At 51.9% G+C, this 25,258-nt stretch overlaps 1 protein-coding gene across 4 annotated transcripts; it reads left to right on the top strand.

Annotated features, from left to right (window-relative positions):
- Positions 1–6,073: 6,073 nt before the first annotated feature.
- Positions 6,074–23,664, top strand: RASSF7 (Ras association domain family member 7). Of its 4 annotated transcripts, none has more exons than XM_030451471.1 (6): positions 6,074–6,186; positions 18,575–18,730; positions 18,909–19,804; positions 21,091–21,259; positions 21,869–21,979; positions 22,656–23,664. In XM_030451471.1, exons 2-6 carry the CDS (start codon positions 18,628–18,630, stop codon positions 22,685–22,687), a joined length of 1,311 nt encoding a protein of 436 aa, XP_030307331.1. In that variant the 5' UTR covers positions 6,074–6,186; positions 18,575–18,627; the 3' UTR covers positions 22,688–23,664. The 4 variants fall into 4 exon arrangements, with proteins under 4 accessions (XP_030307331.1, XP_030307332.1, XP_030307334.1 ...); XM_030451472.1 differs by lacking the exon at positions 6,074–6,186 and adding an exon at positions 16,718–16,834; XM_030451474.1 differs by lacking the exon at positions 6,074–6,186 and adding an exon at positions 17,406–17,480 and having other exon boundaries at positions 18,914–19,804.
- The last annotated feature ends 1,594 nt before the right edge of the window (positions 23,665–25,258 follow it).

Here is a 25,258-nt window from a genome sequence, read left to right as displayed (position 1 = left end):
GCAGAGAAAGCCAAGCTGCCTTCAGACTTTTTTTCATAGAACTGTAGAATCACCAAGGTTGGAAAAGACCTCTAAGATCACCAAGTCCATCCACCCACCCTATAACCCCCAACCACTGAACCATCCACTGTAGCTCTTCATCTGCCCATCTTTTGAACACCTCCAGGGCTGGTGCCTCCACCACCTCCCTGGACAGCCTGTTCTGATGCCTCATCACCCCTAAAACCTGACCTGAACCTCCCCTGATGGAGCTTTACCCCATTTCTTCTTGTCACCTGTCACCTAACTTTGTGCCATCTGCCAGTTTACTGAGGGTGCACTCCTATCCCCTCACCCAAATCATCATTTCAGCCCAGCTTACAGCAGGTCCTTGTTGTCTCCCTGGCCCCATTGCTGATTTTTACCCAGTCTTTCTGGGGGGGTCTCTAAGCAAAGCCTGGGTGAGGAGCATCCCACAGCCTGTTCCCCAGACCACCCCAGGAGTGGTAACCAGGAGTGGTGGGATCTCATCTGGGTGTTTGCACCTCCTGACCTGCAACACAGGCTTTGAAGAAGCTCCCCCAGCAAGTTTGCTGGGTAAAGCTGGCAGGGAGCTGGCTTCTGGTGATGCTTTCCTTGCAAAGGATGAGTCTTCTGCCTCCCCTGGGTGCCACTGCAGGAGAGAAGCTCCCAGCAGGGGTACAAATGAAGATGTCCAATGCAATTTATTGTCCTAGCACTGCTGGGTTGCCTGCACCACTCCTGTCCTGCCCACCAAAACCCAGCTGGGTCAGCCCAGTATGATTTATTGGGTTATTATACACAGCTGGATGTGAGCAGAAGGGGTGAAATCACTCTCTTGCTGGGTTGAGGGAGGAAAAAAGAAGCTAACAGGGTTAGAAGTCAGATAGTCTGAGGCAGCAATACCAACATTTACCTTTGATTCTCAATAATTCATCATAATGCTTTGCACCTACCTCATGAATCCTCACTGCTTATCTCACCCCTCAGAAAAAAAACACTCCAGATACACTCATTAATTACTGCTCCAGACCCCTGCAAGCAAAGTAAACGTTATCCCCGTTTTCCTCTTTATCCCCATTTTCCTCATTATCCCCATTTTGCAGACAGGGAATCTGAGCTCACCTAAGGAGGAAACAGCAGCAGGGATGCAGGAGGATGGGGATCAGGTCCCTACCCCAGGCTCTGCAGTGTGGGTGCTGGGGACACAATCCAAGGTAAATCCAGCCCCTCAGCTATGCATGTTTCTGGTTTTACAGTGTTTTCAGGAGGCAGGGAAGGTGTAAAAGAGGTGAGGGCTATTCCTGCCTTACCAACAGCCATGCCCATCACTGTGTCACCACCAGTGTGAAGCACCCATCTGCACTGACATTGGGACTCTCCCTTTTTAAGCTGTGTTAACAATCTGTTAACTGTGTTAACAATCCTAATCTGGTGGTGTGAATTAATCCCACAGCTCTGGACTGGCAGTTTAGAAACTTTTCCTCTCCCAGCTCCTCCCATCTCACCTTGCACCCCAACCTTTTTCCTCTGAAATTCATGAGGCTTGGCAGTGGAGGAGGACACACTGAGGGTCCTGGCAAGGCCAGCAGTAGCCTTCTGGAACAAGGGGAGGAATTTCTTTAATTTGCTCTCAGAAACCAACAGGTGACTTTGTGGCAGGAGTCTGGGTGTCAGTGTCAGAGTGGGAGCAGAGTCGTGTTTCACAGACAGACAGGATGCATTAAATGTAAATGAATCTGCAGCTTGATGAGCAAATGGGATCAGTGCTGAGAGAGAGCCCCAGCTCCTGGGGGGGATGGATTGGTGACAGGTACCAGGGCATTGGCACACAGAGAATGGCAAGGCAGGGAGGTTTCCAGCATTGCCCTGCTCTAAGACAATGAGAAAGAGACATTTCCAGGCTCAAAGAAGAGAGGTCAAGCCTAGATAAACACCAGCTTGCTCTGCCATCAGAGAATCACTGAGGCATGAACAAAAACCTTCCCAGCTGCAGTGCTGCTTTGGAACCTCTTAGTAAAAGGGAGGGTCAGGAGGTCAAAACTTTCAGTGCCTCTGGGAAGGAAGGGACTTTTCCCAGCAAGTCTTTGAAAGGTCCCAAACTGAATTAGCATGATCACACTGCTGAATGCTTGGGAAACCCGGGCAGCCCAGGTCACAGGCTCCCCCAGCAGCAGTGGGGCACAGAGCTCTTGCTTTCCCACTCCACAGCCATTATTAATGGGGCTATTTCCAAGGGGAAAGGCAGATCTTGAGAATCCTATCCAGCACCTAGATGGGGAATGAAAGATTGCAGGATGTGCAATCCTGAGGATCCTTTTTATCTCCCAACTTTCCCTTCTTTCCTCTTCTTTTTCCTTCAGCCCATTTCCCTCTCTCTAGTCTCCCATCCACTGTTGTTCTGGCTGTTCCTCCTCTGTTCCTGGCTCTGCACAGCTCAAATTGCTGCTGAAGTGAGGAACAGCCATGAAGCTGTACAGATACAGACCAAGCCCTGCTCTCCCCTGGGGACAATAAATAGGAATGGAAAAGGTACCTAAATACATCTCTTTTGTCTACTTTTTATTGCAAAAGGGGTAAGTGAGAGCCCCTGGTCTGCATCTGGAGTCATGCAGATCCCTTCTGAATCCAGGTTTTGCTGGTTTGTACCATTCCCAGGAGCTGTTCCAGCAAAAAGCAGGCAACACAGATTTCTGGAGGGTGTAGGGACCTGAGATTTCTTTCTCTGCCCACACCCTGGGTTTGTACAATGCTGCCTCTCCACTTGGCTCCCGTTCATCTGCACCGTGGGTTTTTGGGGCACCACTTTTCAAGAAGCCCTTTGCAGGTCATCTCCCTTCAAAGCTCCCACCACCAGAGGTGTGGGAAGCAGATAGGCACAGAAATGGCAGCTGCTGCTGGTGGGTTTTTTTGAAAAATGTTACCCAAATGCATAAATATGTCCCAAACCTTTCTTGTCTTGGGTTGCAACCCAGCAGGCTGCAGTTGAACATCTCCATTCTTATTTCAGCCACAGGACACAAGCTCTCAGCAACTTTTCCAGGCTAGCTGCAGAAGCAGAGTGAACACTTGAATAAAGCAGGAGGATGGGGAAAGCCAAGAGGAAAGCCATTGAGGGACATCAGCTCATCTTCCCACCAGACCAAGGTCTCTCTTTGCTGCCAGCCCCAACTCCAGCAGTGCTGTGGGTGGGATGCTGAGGGGTTGTCCATGGTGTGCTGGCAGTCAGCTGCAGTACTGCAGCACTGAGCCCCAATTTGGCTTCCTGTGATGCTGCAGTGCCTTTTCTTTCTCATGTCTCTTGTTGTCCTAGAAACAGAGGAAAAAATTCTTCCAGACTGGCTCTTTTGTTACATTAGGGGCGGCATCCTCTGTCTCCTAGCAAAACAGTGTATGGTTGTGTAATAATACCCTGGTCAGAGAAACAGTGGTGGGTTCACAGTCCTCCAAAAGAAACTTCCAAAAATGTAAGACCCCTCAAAATTCTCCCAAAGCCCTAAGAGTGATGAAAGGGTCAACAGCCACTTCCCAACCCTACTACAAATGTATGCTTAGCAACAGGAGACAGCACTCTTGTATAAATATATATATGTATAATATTTTTAATTACCATAGCTATTTTTAAATACTTACATTTTTCTGTATCTTAAGAAGCCTCAGAGGAAGGAGTCTTCTTGTTGCATTCCTGAGCACACAGCAGCAAGACAGCATCATCATCTCTGGGGAAACTCAGGTAGAGTTTGGTCTCACCTGCAGTAGGGAGGCTCCTGTAGAGACCAAAGGACCTGCTTGGGTATAATTCAGCTACTCAGTATTCCAGATGCTGAGGTCCCTTCTCCTCTCAAAAGCAGCTCGGGTGCTCAGTGTACAACCAGCATGTGACTTTTCCAAACTTTGAGATGCTAGAAAACCCAGTGAGGACACACAACCCCAGAAATCACCTCTGTTGTTACTCATGGGTCAGTCCCTGGACGTGGCCTCAGCACCACGGGAGCTTCTGAGCTTCAGGAAGAAATCTGGAGACACTACAAGGGTTGGAGGGGGTGGTCCATGAGTACCTGATCTGGAGGAGCTCAGCAGTATGGAACTGTTCTCTGAATACTTTCATCCATCTTGGCTGATGGAAGGCATGGAGAACTCTCTGTAGGATAGGGGATCAAAGGATCACACAGACATAAGAGTGCAGAGTCAGAAACCTATTTATTTTTTCCAGTATTACCTTTACAAGTGCAAAGAGATTTCCATTTTTTTTACAAGCTGCTAAGGGTAGAAAGATTTAAAACTCAAAATCTTTTTACTGAAAGAAAGACAACTATCCTAATTAGTGGCAAATGAACCTCTGCTCAGTTTGTGTCTAATTAGGATCACAGAAGAGTATCTGGGCTAATAAATAAGATACATATCTCCTGAGAACAGCTTTTGTTGTTTTCTTATAGAGATATTTGTTCCTCCTGCACTGTAAGATCTCCAGGGCATGGCGTGTGCTATGGAGTGTCAGATGTGTTATCTGATTTGAGGAGACCATAATTATGGGGAATATATCAGAACAACAGAAAACTTCATTTAAAACCTAATTAAAGCTGTTAAGTGACAAATATATACTCACGTGCTGCATCACCCCCTAATCTCAGCAGCTTGAACGTGGCTAAGTGGGAAGCTAAAGATGTCCTAAAGGCGACGAGGTCCACATGAGATGGATATTTTTCCTGATTATAGGTAAAAATTAATACACGTTTTGTGATGGAGCAGCAGCCCTGAGATCCACTTCAAAGCAGCCACCTCGGGACCTGTGTTCTGACGTGTGTGTTATCCTTTCTCATGAGCAGTGGGACATTCCAGAGGAGCTCCTGGATAAATAATACGAGGATAAAGGATAAATAATATGAGGATAAAACATATGAGGACAAATAATATGAGGATAAATGTGTGTCTGCCCCACTGCTTGGCTGGAGCCCCCTCCCCAGTGGAGGCCAGGGACAGATGGGCCACCAGAGCCCACACCAGTGCTGGGTGGAAGGGCACCAGCATGGGAAGCAGGAGGAGCTTTCCGATGGGTTTTTTGGGAGCTTGGATGGAGAGGGAAGAGGTGAGGAGATTCCCAAGCCTTCCATGCCCTCAGCAGGCACCTGTTCCATCCCAACGAGCTGAACCTGTCTCCCTGCCCCTGCTCCCTGTGGCCTCAGGGCACTGCGGGCCCCACGCTGCCTGAAGGGCCCCGAGCAGGGGGGCTGCACCTCCCCTCCGACCCGGGAGGAGATCGGACCCTCCGGAACAGCTCCTGACCCACGGGACCTGCTGCGCGGGGAGGTCCTGGTTCGGGTTCAGGTTCGGGTTCGGGTTCGGGTCAGGGTTAGGGTTAGGGTTGGGTGTGCTTTTAGGTGTGGCTGAGCACTTCCAGCGGCACAGGAACCCGGCACCGGGAGCTGTGCATGGAGAGGAACCCTGAGGTTTTGTTGTGGTTTTATTTTGTGCTGGGGTTTTTGTTTGTTTTTTGCTCTTTTTTTGTTTTTTATAATACAAAAAGGAGAAGATTTAAGATTTATTTTTTTAAAAATTATGAGGATTAAAGTTGCTCTGGTTTTTTTTTTTTTTTTTTTTAAAGAGAATTCAAGACCTTTTTCAAACTAAAAAGGAGAATGGAGTTCCGAAAAAAGGAAAATTTTAATTTTAATTTTAATTATTGGAAAAAAAAACCAAAAACAACCAACCAAAAAAAAAAAACCCTAAACCAGGAGAATTTAAGACTTTTTTATAAAGGAGCATTTTAAACTTCCTTTGTTGCAAGAAAGAGAAGCTAAGACCTTGCTCAGAAAGGTTTTAAGAAGTCATTTTTAGGTGTTTCTTGTCTGGTTGCGTTTGCGGGGGTTTGTTTGGTTTTTTTAAGAATTTAAAGCTTTTTTTATTTTAATTTTTTTTTCTTTAGAAAAGGCAAATCACAGAGCTCTTTCCCGCAGCCCAAGGGGGCTGCCAGCCCGGGACGCGGGGTGCGGGGCTGGTGCGGGCGGTGCTCACCTGGCCGGGCCGGGCCGGGCCGGGGCGGTGCTGTCGGGGCGGGGCGGGCCGGAGGCGGGCCGGGAGCGGGCTGCAGGTCGCCGCGGGCCCGCGCTGCCGAGCCCAGCGGCCGCTGCCGGAACCGGAGCCGGAACCGGAGCGGCAGCCGCTCCGCCGTGTCCTGGCCGGTGACAGGTGAGTGCGTACCGGTGCGATGGGGCCGGACCGGGCCGGGCCTCCCGGAGCGGAGGCGACGTCGCTTTGCGGCACCAGGGCGCGGCCCGGCCCGGCCCTGCTCTGCTCACAGCCGGGCCGGCAGCTCCGGGAGCAGCCCCGGGCTGGGTGGGTGCTGCTGCTGCTGCTGCTTTTTCTGTTGCTGCTCTCCCGCCGCGGTTCTCCGGGAATGATCCCTTCCCGGGACAGCCCCCGCCGGCTGCCGGCTGCCTTCCCGGGGAAGGGCAGGGACCTGCCCGGTGTGGAGCGGGGGGCAGGGGCGGGGGGCTGGCGGCAGAATGCCGGCAGGGACTCCCGAGGGCTCAAGGAGAGCCTGGGCTGGGATGGCCGGGAACGGGTTCCGAGACTGGCAGGACCCCGAACCCCTCTGCCCGGTACTGCCCTGGTACTGCCCCACTCGTGTCCCGGTTGGGCACTGCGTGGCTCTGCCTCCCTTGTGCCCAGAGCTGGCAGCGGCATGCCCAGCAGTTTCTGCCACCAGCATGGCCCAGCCAAGCCCTGCTCAGCGTTGAGCTCCCAGTTGGCACTGGAAGCACGGACTGGAGCCCACGGTGGAGGAGCTGAGGTGGAGCTGGGTCTCAGCCGCTCCTGCCAGGACCTCTCCTCGTGGTGCACATCGCAGGGCAGAGCTGTCCGTCCTTCCTCCCTTCAGAGGTGTCTCCAGCTCCCTGAGGAGAGGGGTGAAATTCCTCGATAAGATCCTGGCTCCTCACTGCATACTTCTGATGCCTTCTTCGGGCTCTGCTGGCAGGTTGTTTTATAGCTCTGCTTCTGGCCTGCTGCGGGTGAGAGAACCAACTCCTCTCCCTGGTACTTCCCTACCCTCTGACACCACTTGGTAGTGGCACATTAGGATCCCAAATGCAGGTTAAAAACAGGCTTAAGGGTGACAGGGTGGGCTTGTGTGGAGGAAGAGGTGACAGCCACACACCTGTCATTTAAACAGAGCACAACCAGTGGCACTGCCCTTGGCATGGCTGAGTTCAGGAGGGATTAGGGATAGGCAGGTGGAAATGGGTGAGAAAAGATCCGAAGAGGTGAGGTGGGAGCTTTGGCTGGTCCTTGCAGAGCCAGAGCTGGCTCCCAGGGGTGCTGGTGTTAGCAGCATGCTTGTGGGCCCTGGCATGGTGCTCTGCCAAGACTTGCCAGGCAGGTGCCAGGCAGCAGGAATGTGTGGCAGCACCGATGCCAGAGCTCAGCAGGGTGCTGGATCCGGGCAGGATGGGGTGGTGAGGCTGCATGCACCCACCTGCTCCCCTCTCAGGGTGCCTGTGTGGGGTTGTGCTCCTCATGCAGCAGGAATTGCAGCTCTTCTTAGGAAGAAAAGCAAATGTATGTCTGCATGTGCTTTTTCTGCAGGGAAAATGAGCAGGAAGCCCATCCATACACTGCCTGCCTTCCTTGCCAGGGCTGTCTGCTTGGGGGTGGGATGCAGGGGGGGGGGGAGGAATACTCTGGTGCTGCTGGAATGCCAGGAATCCTCTTGCATCCCAGTTATCTACCAGGAGAGCCTGAGCATGGTACCTGGTATCCCTTTTGGCACAGCTCCACTGGTTTTCCCACACTTGAAGAAAATAGCATGGAAATCAAGGAGCAGTTCCTCAGTGTGTGCACCTTCCTAAAGCCTCTCTTCCACCTTTTCCCAGGAAGCTGCAAATCTGGGGAGTGCCTGCAGGTGCCTGGCACTCTGCAGCATTGAGGACCACGGGTTTGGGGGTCCTGCATGCTGGGGTTTCCTAGCACAGATTTGCCTGTTGCTCTGAGAAGTTCCAGGCTTTGCACATGAGTGCAAGGGAGATGGGGGAGCTAGGTCTACCCAGGGGCTGACCTGAGCAATGGTCTGACCCTGAGATGGTTGAACTACTTAAGTAAGTCTGATTTTTTTACAATTTTTTTTCTTTAATTATGATTAAGAAAAGTGAGTTCTGGCTGCTCTCAGGAGCTTGGTAACTTGGTCAACCCACAGGCCTCAGTGGACATCCTGGGGAGCTTGCCAGGCTTGGCCAAACTTTTTGGAGGTAGCTACAGCAGTGTGGCAACGTGTGGTCTGAATCCTTCCAGGGTGCTCTCTTCCCTGCTTTTTGAGATATGACTTGAGCAAAAAAAGCTATAATTCTGTAATTGCTGAAGATACAGGGATTTATTGCACCCAGGCGAGCAAGGGAGTTTCTGTGCCAAAGTGTTCTGAGGACTAGATGTAAAATGATGTTGGGTGGGAGCTGGTAACCTGTCTGTTGTCCATGTACATAGTGGAGATTTCTTCCTCTTTGCCTTCATTGTTGCTTTGTGCTGCAGAGAAATATTGCCCAGGTGCATCTGCTGGGGTCCCCACTGCTTCATCTCCCCCCTGTTTTTCAACACGCTGCTGTTGCATTTGTGCCTTCTGCTAAGGGAAAACCCCCAGTTGGTGGCTTGGAAGTGACTCAAGCCCATGTTCTGCTGTCCTCCACCACGTGCTGGGTGGCACAAATCCAGATAAGGGGTTGATGATCCCTGGCTGGGAGGCCATGTGTGTGCCAAGGCTCTGGAGCAGAGTATTTCCTTCTTGTGCAAGGTCAGGTGCCGTGTTGAGCTAGGAAGAAGTCCAGCTGCTGCTTGACAATGGGGTGCTCTGTGCCCAAGTTTAAACAAAGGCACAAGGGATGTTTGAAGTATTAGTTGTGTGTGTGTATGTTGTTTTTAAGAGCATCTTTTTTTAAGGGATGTTCCTTGCTCTGTCCCAACTTGTCCATGCCCTTGTAAACCTGTATAGTCAAATGAAGGCATAAATGTGTCTCCGTTTATTTTCTTTTTTTTTTTTTAAATCCTATTATTGTAAATTATTGCTAACAATTTTGCGTCCTTCCATTTGGCAGATGCCAAGTTTCATGAGCTTATAAAAGCAGACGATTATCTGGCTTTTTGTGGACTGGAGTCAGCACTTTTTAAAGGGCTGGAGTGCTTCCAGTTCCAGGTGCCCTGGGCTAGTCATCTAGAAAAACTTGTTGCTTAAAAAAAATAAAGAGGGGGGGATGGGGATGGGGATTGGACAGGACACACACAGAATAAAAACCTTGCAAGAGTTTTTATACCTGCAGACATGGGTGGATCAGTCCTGAGCTGGAAACTTTGGGGCAGCTGGGCACTGCCTGGATTTGGGAAGGCTTCCTCTGCTGCTTTGTAATGTAGATGCCCTATATAATGTATATATAATTATGTCCTTGCTGCAGCACAGGACCTGCTGGAGTTCTTGGTCTTCAAAGCCCCATGCTCAGACCTCCCCATGACCCCCAAAACGCCTCCTGCATAACTGGGAGGACTGGCAATGGGCTGTCAGTGTTCTCAACATTTTTTGGGGAGGGGGAGGCTGTAGGATTCCCTGTGGAGGTCCCCAGTGATGTTAGGCCTAGCTATGTGCTTCTGAGCTCACCTGTATATTCTGAGGAATATACATATATATTCTGAGGACACCTATAGGGTGCAGCACCTATAGCACCCTATAGGAGAAGACTCAAGACAAGAGAGAATCCCATGAGCAGCAGCAGCCTCCCCTTGGCTCTGCTTTTCCTGCCAGTCTGGGGAAGGCATTGGCAAGGGCTGGGAACACCCAGCTGGTGGTGTGGAGCTGCTCAACTGAGGGATTGTGAGGACAGCATTTCTTGGGATTCTTGCTGGGTTTGTGATTCATGCTGGGGGTACTGATTTCCCTGAGAGGTGCAAATCTGCAGCAGGGAGTTGGTCTCTGCCTCTGGATGCTTGCCTGGAGGGCTGGTGGTGTGCTGATGGTTGGATGGTTATCTCCAGATAAGAACAATGATGGGTTGAGTGTTTTCGAGGTGCTCTGGCTGCTGGTTTCATTTGCTGATTTTTATTTTCATTGCCAAGTTCCAGCAATGTCTGGAGGTGGCAAAGCTCCTTTCTTCAAAGAGCCAAATGTACTGGTGGTGGGAAGGCTGGCTGGGCCAGGCAATTGGGCTTTTTCTCTGTGCATGTCATGATAGCTGCTGGCTGTTTCCTACAGCATCAGCCCCCGTGTCTCTCTGAGTGATTACTTGAGCTTAATTAATTGCCAGAAGGCAGCTTGTGGTCTCCTTGGGCACTTTACCAGTATGCCCAGGTCTTTGCTTGATGGTTTGTGCCTGTAAAAACTCAGGTGTTCCTTAGGTTTGCTCCAAGAATGCCTCTTCCTCCTCATCTCCCTGCCATGATTCTCCTGAGATGGGGCTTTCTTAGGGCAGCGCATGGAGTTCTTTGGGTCCCATTCTAAAGGGGTTGCCCTGAGGTTTTCCTGGGGCTAACCCAGCCTGGACACCAGGCTGTACCACATCAATACTTAGTACAAGATGTTCCCACCTGCCCCACCACCAGTGGGGAAAAAAGTTGTACCTATACAGGGATATGATGGAAAAAATGAATAAATCATTTTCCAGTTGCTCTTTCCAGTCTTTTAAATTAATTTTTATTTCATTTGGCTTTTTATTGACCTGCTGTGATTACAGAGTGGTTGGGATAGGAGGTTCAAAAGGCTGCATTTCCCTAAAGCCAACCTCAAGTATGCATGGGGTGCATGAGGATTAAGCTACTAAGTGTTTCTTAAAACCCAAGATATTTTTATTGCCTCTCCCTCTCCAGGCAGGCAGGAGGGCTGGTGTGGTCCAGAGCACTGGTTCCCATCCTATCTTAGTCCTTTAGGTGTCCCTGAGTAGCAGCAGAGCCCTTGGACCCCAGTGCTGGGAAGGAGGACACCAATGTCTGAAGCAGGAACTGGAGCCCCTTGCTGGCTCTGAAACCCCTTCAGCCAGAGGTTTGGTGTCCCCAAGCAAAGCAGTTTCAGGGATTGAGGCTGCTCATGCACCTCTGATGTTTGCTTCTTGTTGAGGTGCAGGGACCTGTCCCTGCACCTGCATGGATGGCACCTTGCATTCGAGTGCCAGATAGGGAGTTGAGTTGCCCCTCCAGAGTTGTGTCTCTATTTTAGTGCTTGAAAAAGGTTGTTACCTCTGGGTGGGTTCAGGTGGGGATTGAGAGCACCCGTCCACCTAGTTAATCATGAGACAGGTAGTGTGAAAGCAGACACTTCTGAAATGGCCAAGGATTTTATCAAAGGTTTCAGCCTGGATTATTTTCTGGCTATCTTGGCTATTTGACTCAGTCTGTTTCTGTGTGAGAGAAAGAAAGGAGCTATTTCAGCTCTCAGCAAATGGTCATTAAAGGCCTTCTGAATCCCACAAAGTTATAAATAACTATCTGTGGCAGCAGACACCTGCATATTCATCGGTGCAGCCTCCTCCAGAGATGCAGTACTGCATCCTTGGCATGGGGCTGGCTGGGAAACAGTGAGTTATCCTGGAAATGGAAAAAAAAATCTGGGAGGTTTATCCTTTATCCTCTTGCTAATTTGTTAATGACCCTCTCCCCTAGGAGTGGAGAGAGGATTGCTGGTGGCTGGTGCCAGCTCTTCTGAAGGAGGTTGGAAGGGAGGCTGGGGGGGAGAGTGTTTGTAGGTCATTCAGTTTTTTTCACATCCCTGGTTCTACTTGGAGGAGAGGTGCAGAGCCTGAATTTTCCTGTAATCCTATGGAAATCAAGATCACTGAGATGAGATGGAGAGAGTGGCAGGTCAGTGCCTGTCTCTGTTTGCCATGTAGGTGGCCAAGGTGCATCTCACCCTCTGGGCTGGACTGGGTGAGCATCATCAAGTTGCACTCTGGGGGTTGTTCCTGACTCTTCTGGAGGCACTGGGGAAAACAGCTCCTTGGTTGGGTTTTCCCCATTTTGGCCTTACCTTTTGTCTCAAAATGGGAGGGGAGGGGGAGTGGAAATTTTGGGGAAATCAAAGCACTTTGGGTGGGGAGGAGAAAGCAGGTACTTTGGAGTATTTCCAAGGCTCTTGCATCTCCAGATTTGCAGCAAAGTGGAATGGGCTGTGTGGAAGAGCAGAAGATCCCCAAATTGCACTGTGCTTGGCTGCTGACTGCAGCTGGAAGATGAACGTGGTGAAAATGCTGGACCTGCTGGCAGAAGTGTGCCAGGATTGTGTCTGCGTGCAGATGGTCTGGCAGATACCTCTCAGAGCTTGGCTTTTCAGAACTGGATTGTAAATCATGCCCTGAAGGCAGCAGGTGTCTTGGCATCCCAGAGCTGCTGGCCTGCAGGTACAGTGATGGAGCTGAAGAGCAAGCACCAATTTTGGGGGGCATTCAAAATAAAGGCAATAATTTTAGGGGAAAACTGAGGGGTGTGGACTCAGCCCTGAGAAGTTTTCAAGTCCAGCACCTAATCCTCAAGGCTCAGCTTGGAACCCAAAGGTACCTAGGTCCTGCCTTGGTGCTGAGCTGGGAGCTGAGGACCTAAATATTCCCCACTCCATCCCCCCTGGGCTCAGTGTCCAGGTGGGTTCAATTGCACAAGAAAAAAGGAGTGTGGCAGTGCAAAAGCCTTTCCTCTTTCCCCCCCCAATCTACTCAGTGCTGATTTTGCTTTGCCCCCTTGAGAAGAAAATATGAATTTACTCTCAGCTGCTTTTGTGAACTCTCTTCACATGAACATCTGAGGTTGATGGTGATGGTTACAGCAGTAAGAAGTGCTGCTGATATTTCCCTTGCAAACCTTCATCTTTATGGCAGGTTTCCCCGGCCAGCCTTGCCAGCTTTTCTCTCCCATGGACAGTAACCAGTAAGGGAGAAACCTGATTCAGTATGGTGAGGAAGATGATTCTTCTAGGCTGAAATGCTGTAACATGAGTCTGTGCAGTAAGCAGAGGGATTTTTTTTTTCCTTCTTTTAATTTACAATGAGCTTTCACTTGGTTGCTGCTCTGCAAGATGGACTGGCCAGTAAACATCCCTGTGAAATGTCATCACTGCCCATGGTCCTTGATGTTTCAACATGGCTCTTGGTGCTAGCCCAGCATGACTGCAAATCTTGGCTTGTTTAAGAGGGGGGGAATTCCTGTTCTGCTCCTAATGGGGGTGCATAAGGCCCCCCAGGAGTCTGTCTTTTTGGGTACTTCCTGCAAGACCCTGGTGTGTGGGACATGTCCCCACCAGGGTACTTTGGAAGCTGTCTGTGGCTTCAGGCTCAAGTGATGCTGCAGCTCACAGGACTCTGTTTTCCTGATCTTTGCCTCTCTCTGTCTCCCTTTGAGTGCAAAAAGCCCTTGAAACAGGGATGGAATTTTCATCGATGCCAGGCTGAAATTACTGATTTCAGCACTTTGCTGACTTTTAGGGTTGTTGTTGGGCGTGCTGGGGCAGAGCAGAGTTGGACAAGACATGAGGGGTGGACAAAGAATTCAGGGACTTTTATGACCACCTCTAAATAAGCTGCTCAGGTGTGAATTAGCCCTGTGCCTGCTGCTTCCTTGCTCCTGGGTGCTTGCAGCTGCCTTGTGTAAGAGCTGGGGGTGACTAATGCCTGCACACCCTCCCTCTGACAGCTGAAGGGATGAAGAGGTGGCTCTCTGGGCAGTGGCTGCTCTGGTAGGACTTGTTTGTCACCTCTTGAGCTTGTTTAACCTGTCAGCTCTTTGTAGTAGGAAGCAGCAGCTGGAGACCTGCACCTGTATCCTGCCCACACTGCAGCAGAAAGCAGCAGTGACCTCTTTGCTTGGTGGCCTTCTTGGTGGCTTTGCACTGGCCAGGAGAGGATTTCCCTGCAGGATCCTGGTGCCAGCCCCCTCAGGATGAGCGTAGCACCACGCAGAGGTCCTGCCCTACATCTCTGTGGGGAGGCTTTGCCTGGTGCCCCCTGCTCTGTGGCAGTGACCACTGGTGGTTCCTGAGTCCTGACACCTGGGTCAGAGCTGTGGGTACCATCCCAGCCAGCACAGGTCCTGTCAGACCCACAGCATCAAGCCTTGCCAGGACTGATCATCTCAGCCCAGCATGGAGCTGCCTCCCTGGCAACCCTGGCCATGGCCTCAGCCTCTGACTCCAGTCCCCCCTCTGGCAGGGGACATGGCGTGGGAAGCCCAGCACAGCTGCAACACCCCAGCCAAGGGCAGATGATGCCACTCCAAAAGAGGTGCCCCAGGCTGGAGGACATCATCGATGGGCTGGAGAGGAGCCTGGAGCACAGCCCATCCCCTCCAATCTGCTCTGTCACTAGGAGGCTTTGTTTTCCTGGCTATCTTCTCCATGCTGAGTCACCTCTCCACAGCTGAGTTCCAGGAGGGCTTCTGTCCCACCTGAGGGTTTCAATCTGTGGGCAAGTTCCAGCTTGGTGCCAAGGACTTGGGACCTGTGCTCCAGGCAGGGGGAGACCTTAGGGAGCGTCAAGAAGCTGCTGGATGAGCAACAGCTGATGTGGGGCTGTGAGTCAGGGCCAGCACCCCAGAATGGAGTCCCAGGGCTCTGCTCACCACCTGCTGGTCACTCATGCCTTGGGTTGGTTGCTTTTTTTTTGATTGTTCAGGTGTCCAGACACAGCAGGGATGAGCATCCTCCCTGGACAGGGTGGGAGAGGAGCAGGAGGGTCAGGTTCAAAGCATCCCCCTGGGCTTCATCCCAAGGGATGCAGAGCTGCTAAGTCCCCATGGACACCTTGGTCCTACTTGGATGGTGGGCTCATCATGGCCTGTTCTCCAGTAATCTCTCATTAATCTTTATTGATTAATTATGAGTCTTCATAACCCTGCCCCCAGCCCAAACCCTGACCCAAAAGGCTAATCTGGCTTTTTGCAGTTTAAATAAAGCTTGCTGGGAAGCTCTCCTGCCTGCCTGGCCCAGCAGCCTCTTCCCTGGGTGTACAAGGGAGGTGAGCAAACCCCCAGAAATGGCTGAAACCAAGGGGATGCTGTGCTCAAAACCTTCACGCTGGCTCCTGATGCTGCTGCTTAGGATTTCTGGTAGAGGTGTTTGGGGTGCATCTGAGATGTATTTGGAATGCTGTAGGGTTAGGGCAGATGCTGCTGCTTAGGATTTCTGGTAAAGGTGTTCGGGATGCAGCTGAGATGTATTTGGAATGCTGTAGGGTTTTGATTGCATCTGCTGTTGGTGCAGAATTGGTGGGGTTTTCCTAATTGGATTTTTTGGCTGGAAGCTTCTGAGTCCCTTGGGGGAGGATGTGGAGGGGGATGTTTACTCCACCCTGTAAACTGGTGGTGGTCCTCACTTCAGTAAGGAGTGTGAGTGGCCATGTTCCCTGGCAGTGTTATTTTTCAGGTCCAGGGAGTCCCTGCAGGCAGCAGGATGGAGGTTGGTGGGAGCAGTGTGGAACATGCGTCCTCCTGCATGTGCAGAAGGGCTCCTGCAGATCTTTCTGGGGAAGATGGGAGATAGCAGTGCCAGGAAACAAAATAAAGAGATGCACAGCAGTGTGTGTGTGTGTGTGTGTGTGTGTGTGTGTGTGTGTGTGTAGGGGGGACAAGAATAAAATGGGAGCAGATTTTGGGAGCAGCCATCACGTGTCCTGGTGCCTGCAGCCACCACTCTGCTGGAAACCCTGCCTAGAAAAGTGATTCTCACTCCCCCAAAAAAGCACTTTTTTTCTACCTGATGGTGCAATAAAGGCACTGACTGATTCAAGTAGGGCATCACCAGCAAAGGTGGTGGAGAGGGAGGTCATGTTTACAGGTGCAGCAAGGGGACCACCCCACAACAGCTGATTTAAAAAAAAAAAGTGATGATAGAGAGCTTGGGGGGGTACAACAGAGGTGACACTGGGGTCAAGTTGGAGGTTTTGAGGTGTATTTCCTTGTGACTTGACTTTTAGGGTGGGTTGTTTTGAGCCAGGGTGATGCTGGTGCAGTGGGATACTGGGGTTTGGGGTGCTGTGTGTGGGTTGTGGTATGCAGTGACTGAGGGGTGCAATGAGCATTCCTGGTCCCCCTGGATAAGAATGAGCTGTGATCATCCCCCCTGCTCCCCCGTGGGCCCAGGGCTTTGGGTAAAGGGGCAGGTGAACTGCCCCAGGAAGGGGCAAGGAGGGCAGGCAGAGAAGGGAGCAGCCCCCAGCCCTGTTTACCACCTCCTAGCAAGGGGGCAGAGAACATCCCATACCCAACAGTGACCCCCAAAACCCTCAGAAGTTACAGCAAGCAACTGGTTAATGGGGAGCCCCTGCTAATAATAAAAACAATTGAATTTTGGGGTGCTAGGGGATGTGGAGGGAGCCATGCAGCAAGGGAGGATGTGTCCCATGGACAGGACAAGGGGCAATGGGCACAAGGTGCTCCTGGGCAGATTCCCACTGGACACAGGAGGAAAATTTTTCCCTCTGAGGACAGTCAGACCTTGGAATGGTCACCCAGGGCAAGGGGTGGATTCCCCCACTTTGGGAAGTTTGAAGTCTCAGCTCGATGGGTGCTGGGACATCTCAGATCAGCAATAGTATGAGAAGGGTTGGAGCTGGGGATCCCTGAGGTCCCTTCCAGCCTGACAGTCTGGGATTCTATCAACTGCTTTTTTGGGAGACTCAGATAACTTGGCCAGCCCTGCTCCCAGCATTTTGGTGGTGCTGGTGTTGTGCCAGGTGCTGGCTGCTGGTAAATGATTGCCAGGGCTGCTGGCCCGGGCAGGGACTGGAGCTTTGGTTTGAGCTTGGAGAGGAGCTGGGGTCTGCTGTGCCTGCAGTCATTCCACTCCCACACCCACCAGCATTTGGCAACCACTTGGAATTTGGGGTGCAAGGTGAGGCTGTGCACTGCGACTCAAGCAGATGGGTTAGTTTTTCTTAGCTCTAGTTATTAGTTGGTTTTCTTCGTTATTTTTTCAAGCTCTTGGCCTCCCTGCGTGGTCAGAGCAGGGGAGGAGGTCAGAGCTAGGTGGGTGGGGGACAGTGCTTCCTGGGATGTATTGTCACCCCAGGTGGGATGGGAGGAGAGTGTGGGGGCTTTGGGGTGAGCTGGGTGGTGTCAGAGCAGTCCCTGGACTTTGCTCTGTGACAGAGCCCAGTTTGCAGCCCTGAGCGCACAGGGAGGGGGGGATTGGTGCCAAAACGCAGCATAAAAATAAAATTGAGCCAAACCTTGCAAATTTTAAGTGGTTTTGTGCTCGAAAGGAAGGTCGGCCAAGGCCAAGGTGCCCTTCACCCCACACCAGTTTTCCCTGGCCACCCAGCCAAGGCAAACATGAGCTCAGCAGGGAGGTATTTGTGGCAGCTGCTCCGTGCCCAGGTTGGGGAGGTGGGCAGGGGGGTGGCACCCACGGGGAGCAGCCTCACCACCTGGGATCTCCCCCTTTCTCTTTGCCTTTCTTGCACCAGGGTTAAAATCTTTTGTGACCAGGGCAGGACCCTTCAGACCTTCCCTCTGACTGCTCAAGCAGGCAACAGAAAGTAAGCAAGAGGTGGTGGCCCAAGGTCAAAAAACTTCCTCACAGCCCAGCTGCAAACTCGGGAGAGCTGGAGCTGAGGTGTGGAGAGGCTGCACCCAGCCTGGTTGGAATGGGAAAGCAGTTTGGGACCCTCTGTCCAGAGGGCCTGGAAGTGTCTGAGATACACTGCTCCAGTTGGGGCTTTCAGAGAAGCCTGATGCTAGAAAAAAAAGCAGTACAGGGAAAAAAGAAAAAAAAAGAAAAAAAAGAAAAATATCTTTGCACAGTGTTCAAAATCACCATAAACACAAATATTTGAGTTTCTTTACAGCTTGTGCTTAATTTTATTAACCTTTGTAAAGACTGTTGCAGTTTTTGAGCTGCTGGGAGAGGCAGGAGTTGGGTTCCCCCTGGTTATTTTAGGGTAGGAGTAGCTGTGTGGTGGGAGTCAGGCTGGGCCTTGGTGTTGGGCAGAGCATCCCCATGGGGCCTGTGCTGTGCTGCAGGGTTGTCCCCCAGGCCCTACCTCTAGTCTGCACAATTTTGTGCAGAGGCTTTATTTTAATTTCTTAATCCCCCTCTGATAAATTGAGATAGAGGTAAATAGAATAGGTGTGGGCTGTCTGTGTCTTCTCTCAATATCCCACTGCGAGGGTGAGCAGCCTGCAGTTTCTCCACCTTTTTTAATATTGTTTGGAATATTGGTGCCAGCCTGTCAAATTGACAGAGAAATCACAGTGAAACCTATTAGAATCATGGCAGATACAACCTGGGCATCTACTTCTGGGGTCTGTACAGGCCCACAAACCCTGTAATTTCCCACCACTGGAAGATACAGAGCCACTGGCCAAACACAGGCAAAAAAAAAGAAAGTTACTTTGGTTTGGATCAGTTTATTTTATTTTATTTTTCAAATAAAGAGTGGTGTGTTAATAACTCCAACAAAAATGCAGTTTGTGCACAGTGAGAGCCAGAGATGGACTGAGGTGGCAGGAAGGAACTGCTTGGTCTAGGATGCACCTTATGAGATGCTGGTGTTAAAGATGATTTAGTGATGCTGCATCTCCTGTACCTCATGCCTGGCTTGGGATGGAAACCTGGATTTTTTCTTCCCAGAGGCAGCCTACCCTGTGATGACCCAGCAGACGTGAGGCCCAGCAGCTGCAGGGATGGAGCTGAAGGTCTGGGTGGATGGGATCCAGAGGGTCGTCTGTGGTGTCTCGGAGCAAACCACCTGCCAAGAAGTGGTCATTGCCTTGGCACGAGCCATCGGTGAGCCACGTGCCTCTGCTGGGGGGATGCTTCCTGGGAAGAGGAGACCTGGGGTGGCTTGAGTGTCCTGTCCCGAGGGTGGTGGTGGTGGGGATGTCACCAGGCTGTGGGGTGGCAGCCTCGGGACACCGCTGCTGGCCACGGGTCTCTCCATGGGGTTTCCTCCTCCTCCCTGCAGGTCAGACAGGACGCTACGTGCTGGTGCAGAAGCTGAGGGAGAAGGAGAGGCAGCTGCTGCCTCTGGAGTGTCCCCTGGAGTCTCTGGCCAAGTGTGGGCAGTATGCCAACGACGTCCAGTTTGTCCTGCGGCGGACGGGCCCCAGCGTGGCCGAGCGTCCCTCCTCGGAGGGTGCTCCCCAGGCCCCTGAGAGGACGTTCATCAGGGCCAGCTTGCCCATCAAGCCCAGGCTGGCTGGCGTGGATGCACCCCGATCCCGGGAGCCGAAAAAATCCATGACTTTCAACTTGGGTCCCATGGGCTCCAGCGAGGTGTTTGCCACGAGCCGCTGGAGAGCCCAGGTGCCGGAAGGGCTGGGAGTGGGGGGCAGCGGGGCCCTGCAGCCCTCCAAGGATGAGCTGTTCAGGAGGGTGCTGAGGCAGCAGGAGCAGCTGCTTTCCTTGGAGGCCCACAGGGACACTCTGGAGACAGACCTGGTGCTCTGGGAGCGTGGGCAGCTGGGCAGCCAGGAGGATGAGATCTTCTACCTGGAGCACCTGGTGCGGAGGAACGAGACGGAGCTGAGCGAGGAGGAGTTTTGGCAGAGCGAGCTCCGTCTGGAGAAGGAGTGTGAGCGAGAGCGGCAGGAGCGGGTGAGGAGCCTGCGGGCAAGCCTGGAGGAGTACACCCAGAGGATCTACGAGCTGAGTGTGAGGACTGAAGCTCTGCAGGAGGAGATCCAGTGGGAGATGGCAAAGAGGGGGAAGGAAACCCCTGCGCCCAGCCCCACGGAGCTGGAGGACATGGCTGCCAAGATGAAAAGGGACCTGGAGGACAAGGTCAAGCAAAGCACCCAGCTGGAGAGCAACCTGGCCAGTGTGGAGAAGGCCCTGGTTGAAGCTGAAAGGAACCTGCAGGTAAATAGGACTGGGTTGAGCAGCCCCATGGGGTGGTGGGATCTTTGGGAGGGGATAGGATCAGCTTTCCAGGGGCACAGGATTGATGGGCTGTGTGGGGTTGGCCCTGCCCCAGCTGGCTGGTGAGCCATGGGGCTGGGTGCATGAGGTTTGCTCAGAGCCAATGGCCACGGCCAGGGGAACACCACTGCCTCTCACCTGGCTGGTCCAATGTCCACATCCAGCAGTCTCCATGCAAGCTGCCTCTGGGCAGGGGCTCCTGCTGGCTGGTGCACAGGGAGCTCAGCATCACCCCACTCTGGCATGGACGATGGTGCTGGAGCAAGCGGTCCATGTGTAGCATTGGTGCAGGGTGTCATCTTGGACTAAGAAGTCACAGATGGGGGATAGTTTAGGACCCTACAGTGCCAGCTGTGCAGGGACTCGGGTCCATCAGGAGGTGCTGCATGGCACGGAGATGGCAGCCACGGGGCAGATGGTGCCCCCCAGCTCACCTGTCCTGAACCCCTCCATCATCAGAAGTTGTATGCAGTGTAGGAAGTAAAACCCATATATCAAACCCATCCTTAGAGGAAAGGTTTTCCATTACCCTGTTACCTTTCATCTGTTTTGAGGATATATAAGGAATTAGTATCTTGCAGCTGTAACAGATCTGGCAGCAGTGGTCATGCTGCCACAGCTCCCTGCCCCTGGTCTGACCCATGGCAGTGCTTGAGCATCTGTTCCCAGTAAGGAAGAAGAGTTAGAAATGGGATTTCCTAAAAAGAAAGGACCTAAAAAGGAAGATCAGGCAGTACAGCCACCGGCTCCCGTTCCGAGGAGCAGAAGGGAGAAGCTTTTCCCTGACCGGGGCTGCCATTCCTCAGCCTCTGCTCTGCACAGCATCTCCTGCGCTTCCGCCGCGGCCGCGGTGTGAGGGCTGCTCGCACCCTCTTGTGGAGACGCAGCAAAGCAGGGCTGCTCCCAAAACACCGCCTTCCCCACCCAAAACAACACCGCTTTCCCGAGGGTCCCAAAACACCCGACACCGCCTTTCCCCTCCCTTTCCACCGCCGGGGCTCCTCCCTCCCTTCCCGCGGACAGGGGCGGCCGAACCGCGCTGACCCCGCGGTACCCCCCGAGGAGAGCAGGGGGACCCCCATCTTGGGGAGCAGGGGGAACCCCATCCTGGGGAGCAGGGGGAGCCCCGGGGGAGCAGGGGGAGCAGGCTGCAGGGGAGTTTTCCAGCTGGTTTTGGAGCACACCGGCTCACCCTGTTCCCCCTCCCCTCGGTGTGTGTTTTGCAGGCCCAGACCCAAGAGCTGGAGGAGTTAAATAAGGAGCTGAGGCAGTGTAATTTGCAGCAGTTTATTCAGCAGACGGGGGCCACGGTGACCGTCCTGCAGGCCAGGTCGGAGGAGGATGCCCCGCCGGAGCCGAGCCCATGCGAGCTGCCAGCCTGCCGGAGAAGCGGAGGTCAGCACCGCTGCCGCCGGCTCCGCCCCGAGGGCTGCTCCGCGGAACCCCCCCTGCTCCTTCCCCACTGACCCCCCCCTTCCCATCCCAGAGGATCGGCCCCAAAGCTTGGCCAGCTCTGCCCGGGTGCTGAGGCTAGGCAGCTGGGTGAAGGTTTGGGTGGCTCAGCAGGACTCCTCCCCGTTTAAGTCCTGGTGATGCTCAGAGGTTGGATCCCGCGTTCCTGCTTCTGGGCCCCGGGGTGGCTGCCCGGAGCTTTCCCTCGCAGCGTTGCTGTGTGCTGCTGTGGAACAGTGGTCAAATAAAAAGCAGGTGGTGAAGGGGTGAGCCCCTGGGGCTGCTGGCTGCTGGGAACAGGCTGCAGCCACCCGGGACCTCTGTGTGTTTGTCAAGGAAGAGTGAGCGTGGTGCCCAGGGTCACATCTGCATCCTCGCAGGGATGAGAGGAGACAGCATGAGGTTCCCGGGAAAGGAAACGGGTTAAAAACCAGGAACCTGGTCACTTCTCCTCTGGAGCACCTGGAGAGGGTGGTGTAGTTGCCCTGTGGTACTGGTGAGCGTGGGAGGCAGGAGCCCTGCCTGAGCCGGGTGTTTTTCCCTGTCCCATAGGTTATGCTCCCAGCAGTGGTACCGAGTCACCTCCCCGGGCCAGCACCAGGCAGCTCCTCAGCCATTCCAGAACCCTGCTAGAGCCCCTGGTGTCCAGCCTCAACCCTGAGGGTATGTATGTCCCCGTGGGCCCTTGGGAGCATGAGCTGGGCAGGGGGGGGATGCATGGGAGGGGGGAGAGGCTTTTGCTGCCCAAACCAGGCTGCAGAGAGCAGCCATGTGCTGGGAATGGGCTATTTATAGATGCCATTAGGAAGAGCAAAGCTTACACCCCAGCAGCCTCTGCTCTGCTGCCAGCAGCTCACACACTGCCAGTCCAGCTCTCTGCTCTCTCAGGAACTGCAAAGGGTGCTTCTCATCCCATCTGCTGTGCTCTGCCTCCCCCAGGGCTAAGACCTTGCTAGGGTTAAGACAAGGAGGATTTGGCTCCCATCTTTTGCTTCATCTTGGGATCCAGTTCACCCCCAAACCCTTTCCACCTCCTCTGACCCCTTTTCCACCTTGCACCACATTTTTAGGTGCCAGCAAAAGCGAGCTGTGATGTCCCTGCCTGCCATGGCTGTGCTGTCTGCATCCCATTCCATTCCCACTCATGGCAAAACCCTTCTGCCATCCTCCTGAGAGCCTGAGACATCCTTACCCACCTCACCTGATGCTGCAGCATCTGTCCATCTCCCAGCCCAGGCTTTGCACGTGCATACATCCTGCTCTCTGCTCACCTTTTCCCTCTGGGGGTGCTCACCCACCAAGATGGGGTCACTCAGGTTATTTTTGTCTTGTCTTGCAGTCCTATCACCCAGGCAGAGCATCTGGAGGTAGAAGGGCCCAGACGGTGGAGGTTCGATTGCCTTGCAAGTGTAACTCTATAAATAAACTGTATGCTATATATATATATACACACACACACACATATTTTTTACTGCTTTATATTGTGAATGGATGTGGACAGCCAGAGAGAGATTTTTTACAGACTGCAAAATAAAACCAGAGACAGATGCCACAAAGCAACCCTCTTCTCCTGCGGATGGAAGTAACCCTCCTATTTTTTTTTTTTTTTTTTAAAGTGCTTTCTATATGCAACAGAAAACAGTGGTGCTCCTGTTCTGTGTAGCCTCCTCAAAAGACTCACAGTGCATTTGGAAAAATCCTTTGACTGCAGGAGTGAAGCTGTGGCAGAGACCTGCCTGGAGCCTCGCCTGGCTGGAGCAAGGGTTTTAAAGTATCCCTGCAGCAAGCCATGACAAACAGCCCCTTCTCTGGCTGCAGGGGAGGCACAAGAGCAGCTTTAAGACAAACTTCTGTGCACTCCTCCCCCCCCTTTCCCCCTTTTTCTTTTTTTTTTTTTATTATAAGAACCCTCTGGTTTTATTCTAAGAACCCCCCTTTCTGTGGTGCCACTGACCAGGCATCAGGGGAGCAGGGAACACACAGCAGGAGATTGTTTCTCTTAAATCCACTTAATTTTTAGCTTGTTCTGAAAATTGAAAAATGGCAGAACGAGCCCTTCCCTGGTGGTGGTGCAAGTGGGGAGCCAGACTGAAATACTCTTGGTGACATTTCACTTTTTTTTTACTTGATGGCCAGTAGTTGGGTTTTGTTCTTCTGTCCCAGTGGGTGCCCTTGTATTTTAATCACAAAACCAAAGCAGTTCGGGGGAGGGATGAGTTTGTCCAGGAGGTCCTTGAGCCTGTTTTCAACATGTTGTATGCAAAAAAAAAAAAAAAAAAAAGAGGAATGCAGTCCTGTGTGCTGCTGTTTTAATTTCCAATAAATCTTTGGGAAAGGATTTGAGCAAAGCAAGTTGTGAGTCTGCTGTTGTGGCCCAGAGCAAACTGGGCTGGTGCCTGATGAGCACATCTTGAGTGCTTTGCCCAGCCTGTGACCACCTCTTTCAGTTCCAAGGCATTTGCTGGATTTGCTGGATTAAGGCTGTGAGTATTTTATGGTGGGATGCAGCTCCACTTGCATGCTGCTCTTTTTTTTTTCTTTTAAAATCACAAAGTTCCCTGTGACCAGCACGTGAATGAGAGGGTTGGTCATCTCTGGGGTGAAACGTGGCAGCATTTGAATAATTCACAGCAGCAGCTTGGAGCATTTTAGGACAGAAGGTGAAGGGGATGGCTGCAGAGAGGAGCAGGTAAGGGGAAAAACTCTTTATTTGCCTTCAAGCCCCTCCATCTGCAGCTGGGTGACTGCAGGCAGGAATGTCAGCTCTTCTTCTCCAGATGTTCCTCCCCTGGGCTCCTCTCAGAGCTGATTTTCAAGGTGCAGCTGCAGCTCAGCAGGTTGGTCAAGTGATGCTGAAGGATTCAAGCTGGGAGAGCTCTGGGGAGATGCAATTTTGGAGTTGTCTGCTTTGAATCAAGGTGGTTTGGGGTTTTTTTTTGGGGGGGTGAGACATTTCCCCACTCTCTCCTCCCTTAAATCACAGATCTTGGGGAAAATGAGTTAAAAATAGATTTTTTTTTTCTATGCAGCCACACTAAGGAGTTTTTTCTGTGCTTGCTTGGTTGCTTTCTGGGCTTCTTACACTCTTGCTTTTAAGATGAGACTTTAACTTGCTACAGAGAGAAGCAGAAGATAATGTAGGCTGTAAAGAGCATTTTAGTGCTGCTTGGAGAGGAAAAAAAAACACCAAAAAACCCCAAACAAACAAAAAAAATTTCCAAAAAAAAACCCCCAACCAAACAAGAAAAAACCAAAACCAAACATACAAACAGCAAAAAAAACCACCAACCAAAAACAAAACAAAAAACAAAAAAACACAAAAAAAACCCCCCCCCCCCCCCCAAAAACCAAACAAACAAACAAACAAAAAAAAGCCATAAAAAAAAAACCCAAAAGTGGCCAGATTCTGGGATGTTACAGGAAGTCCTCTACCTTCCCTGAAAAACTGATCAATGTGGGTTCAAAAAAAGATGGATCTTCCAGTTTTGGGGCTACAGTTGTAGCTCTGCCTTCAGCAAAATAAATGGGAATGAAATTGGTCATCCCTTGTGGCACCACCTGCTAGAAAAAAAAACAAAGCTTTGAAGAAATTCAATTTGCTTTGCAGAAAATTAATTTCAGTCTCTGATTTTGCAGGGGGATTTTTTTGTCCTGCACTTCTGCTTATATCTTATTTTGGTTACTATTTTTGTGGGTTATTTCTGCTGAGCCATGATCTGCCTGACCAAACCAAGTCTTCTGAGTTCTGGGCCCCTCAGCCCCTCAGGAAGGAGCTTGAGGTGCTGGAGCAGGTCCAGAGAAGAGCAAGGAGGCTGTGAAGGGATCCAGCAGAATTGCTGTGAGGAAGGGCTGAGGGAGCTGGGGGTGTTGAGGCTGGAGAAGAGGAGGCTCAGGGGAGACCTCATCACTCTCTGCAACTCCCTGAAAGGAGGTTGGAGCCAG

Source organism: Calypte anna, chromosome 5, assembly GCF_003957555.1.
Source record: "Calypte anna isolate BGI_N300 chromosome 5, bCalAnn1_v1.p, whole genome shotgun sequence".
In the NCBI taxonomy this organism is placed as follows: Eukaryota; Metazoa; Chordata; class Aves; order Apodiformes; family Trochilidae; genus Calypte; species Calypte anna.
Note: the sequence above shows the minus strand (reverse complement) of the source record. Positions and strands in the feature narration are given on the sequence as shown.

Excerpts from the sequence above, each read along its gene's own strand:
- RASSF7 (XM_030451471.1), top strand. The coding sequence starts at position 18,628 with ATGGAGCTGAAGGTCTGGGTGGATGGGATCCAGAGGGTCGTCTGTGGT. Across the intron at positions 19,805-21,090 it reads AAGCTGAAAGGAACCTGCAG|GCCCAGACCCAAGAGCTGGA; the intron begins GTAAATAGGACT and ends TGTGTTTTGCAG. Across the intron at positions 21,980-22,655 it reads GTCCAGCCTCAACCCTGAGG|TCCTATCACCCAGGCAGAGC; the intron begins GTATGTATGTCC and ends CTTGTCTTGCAG.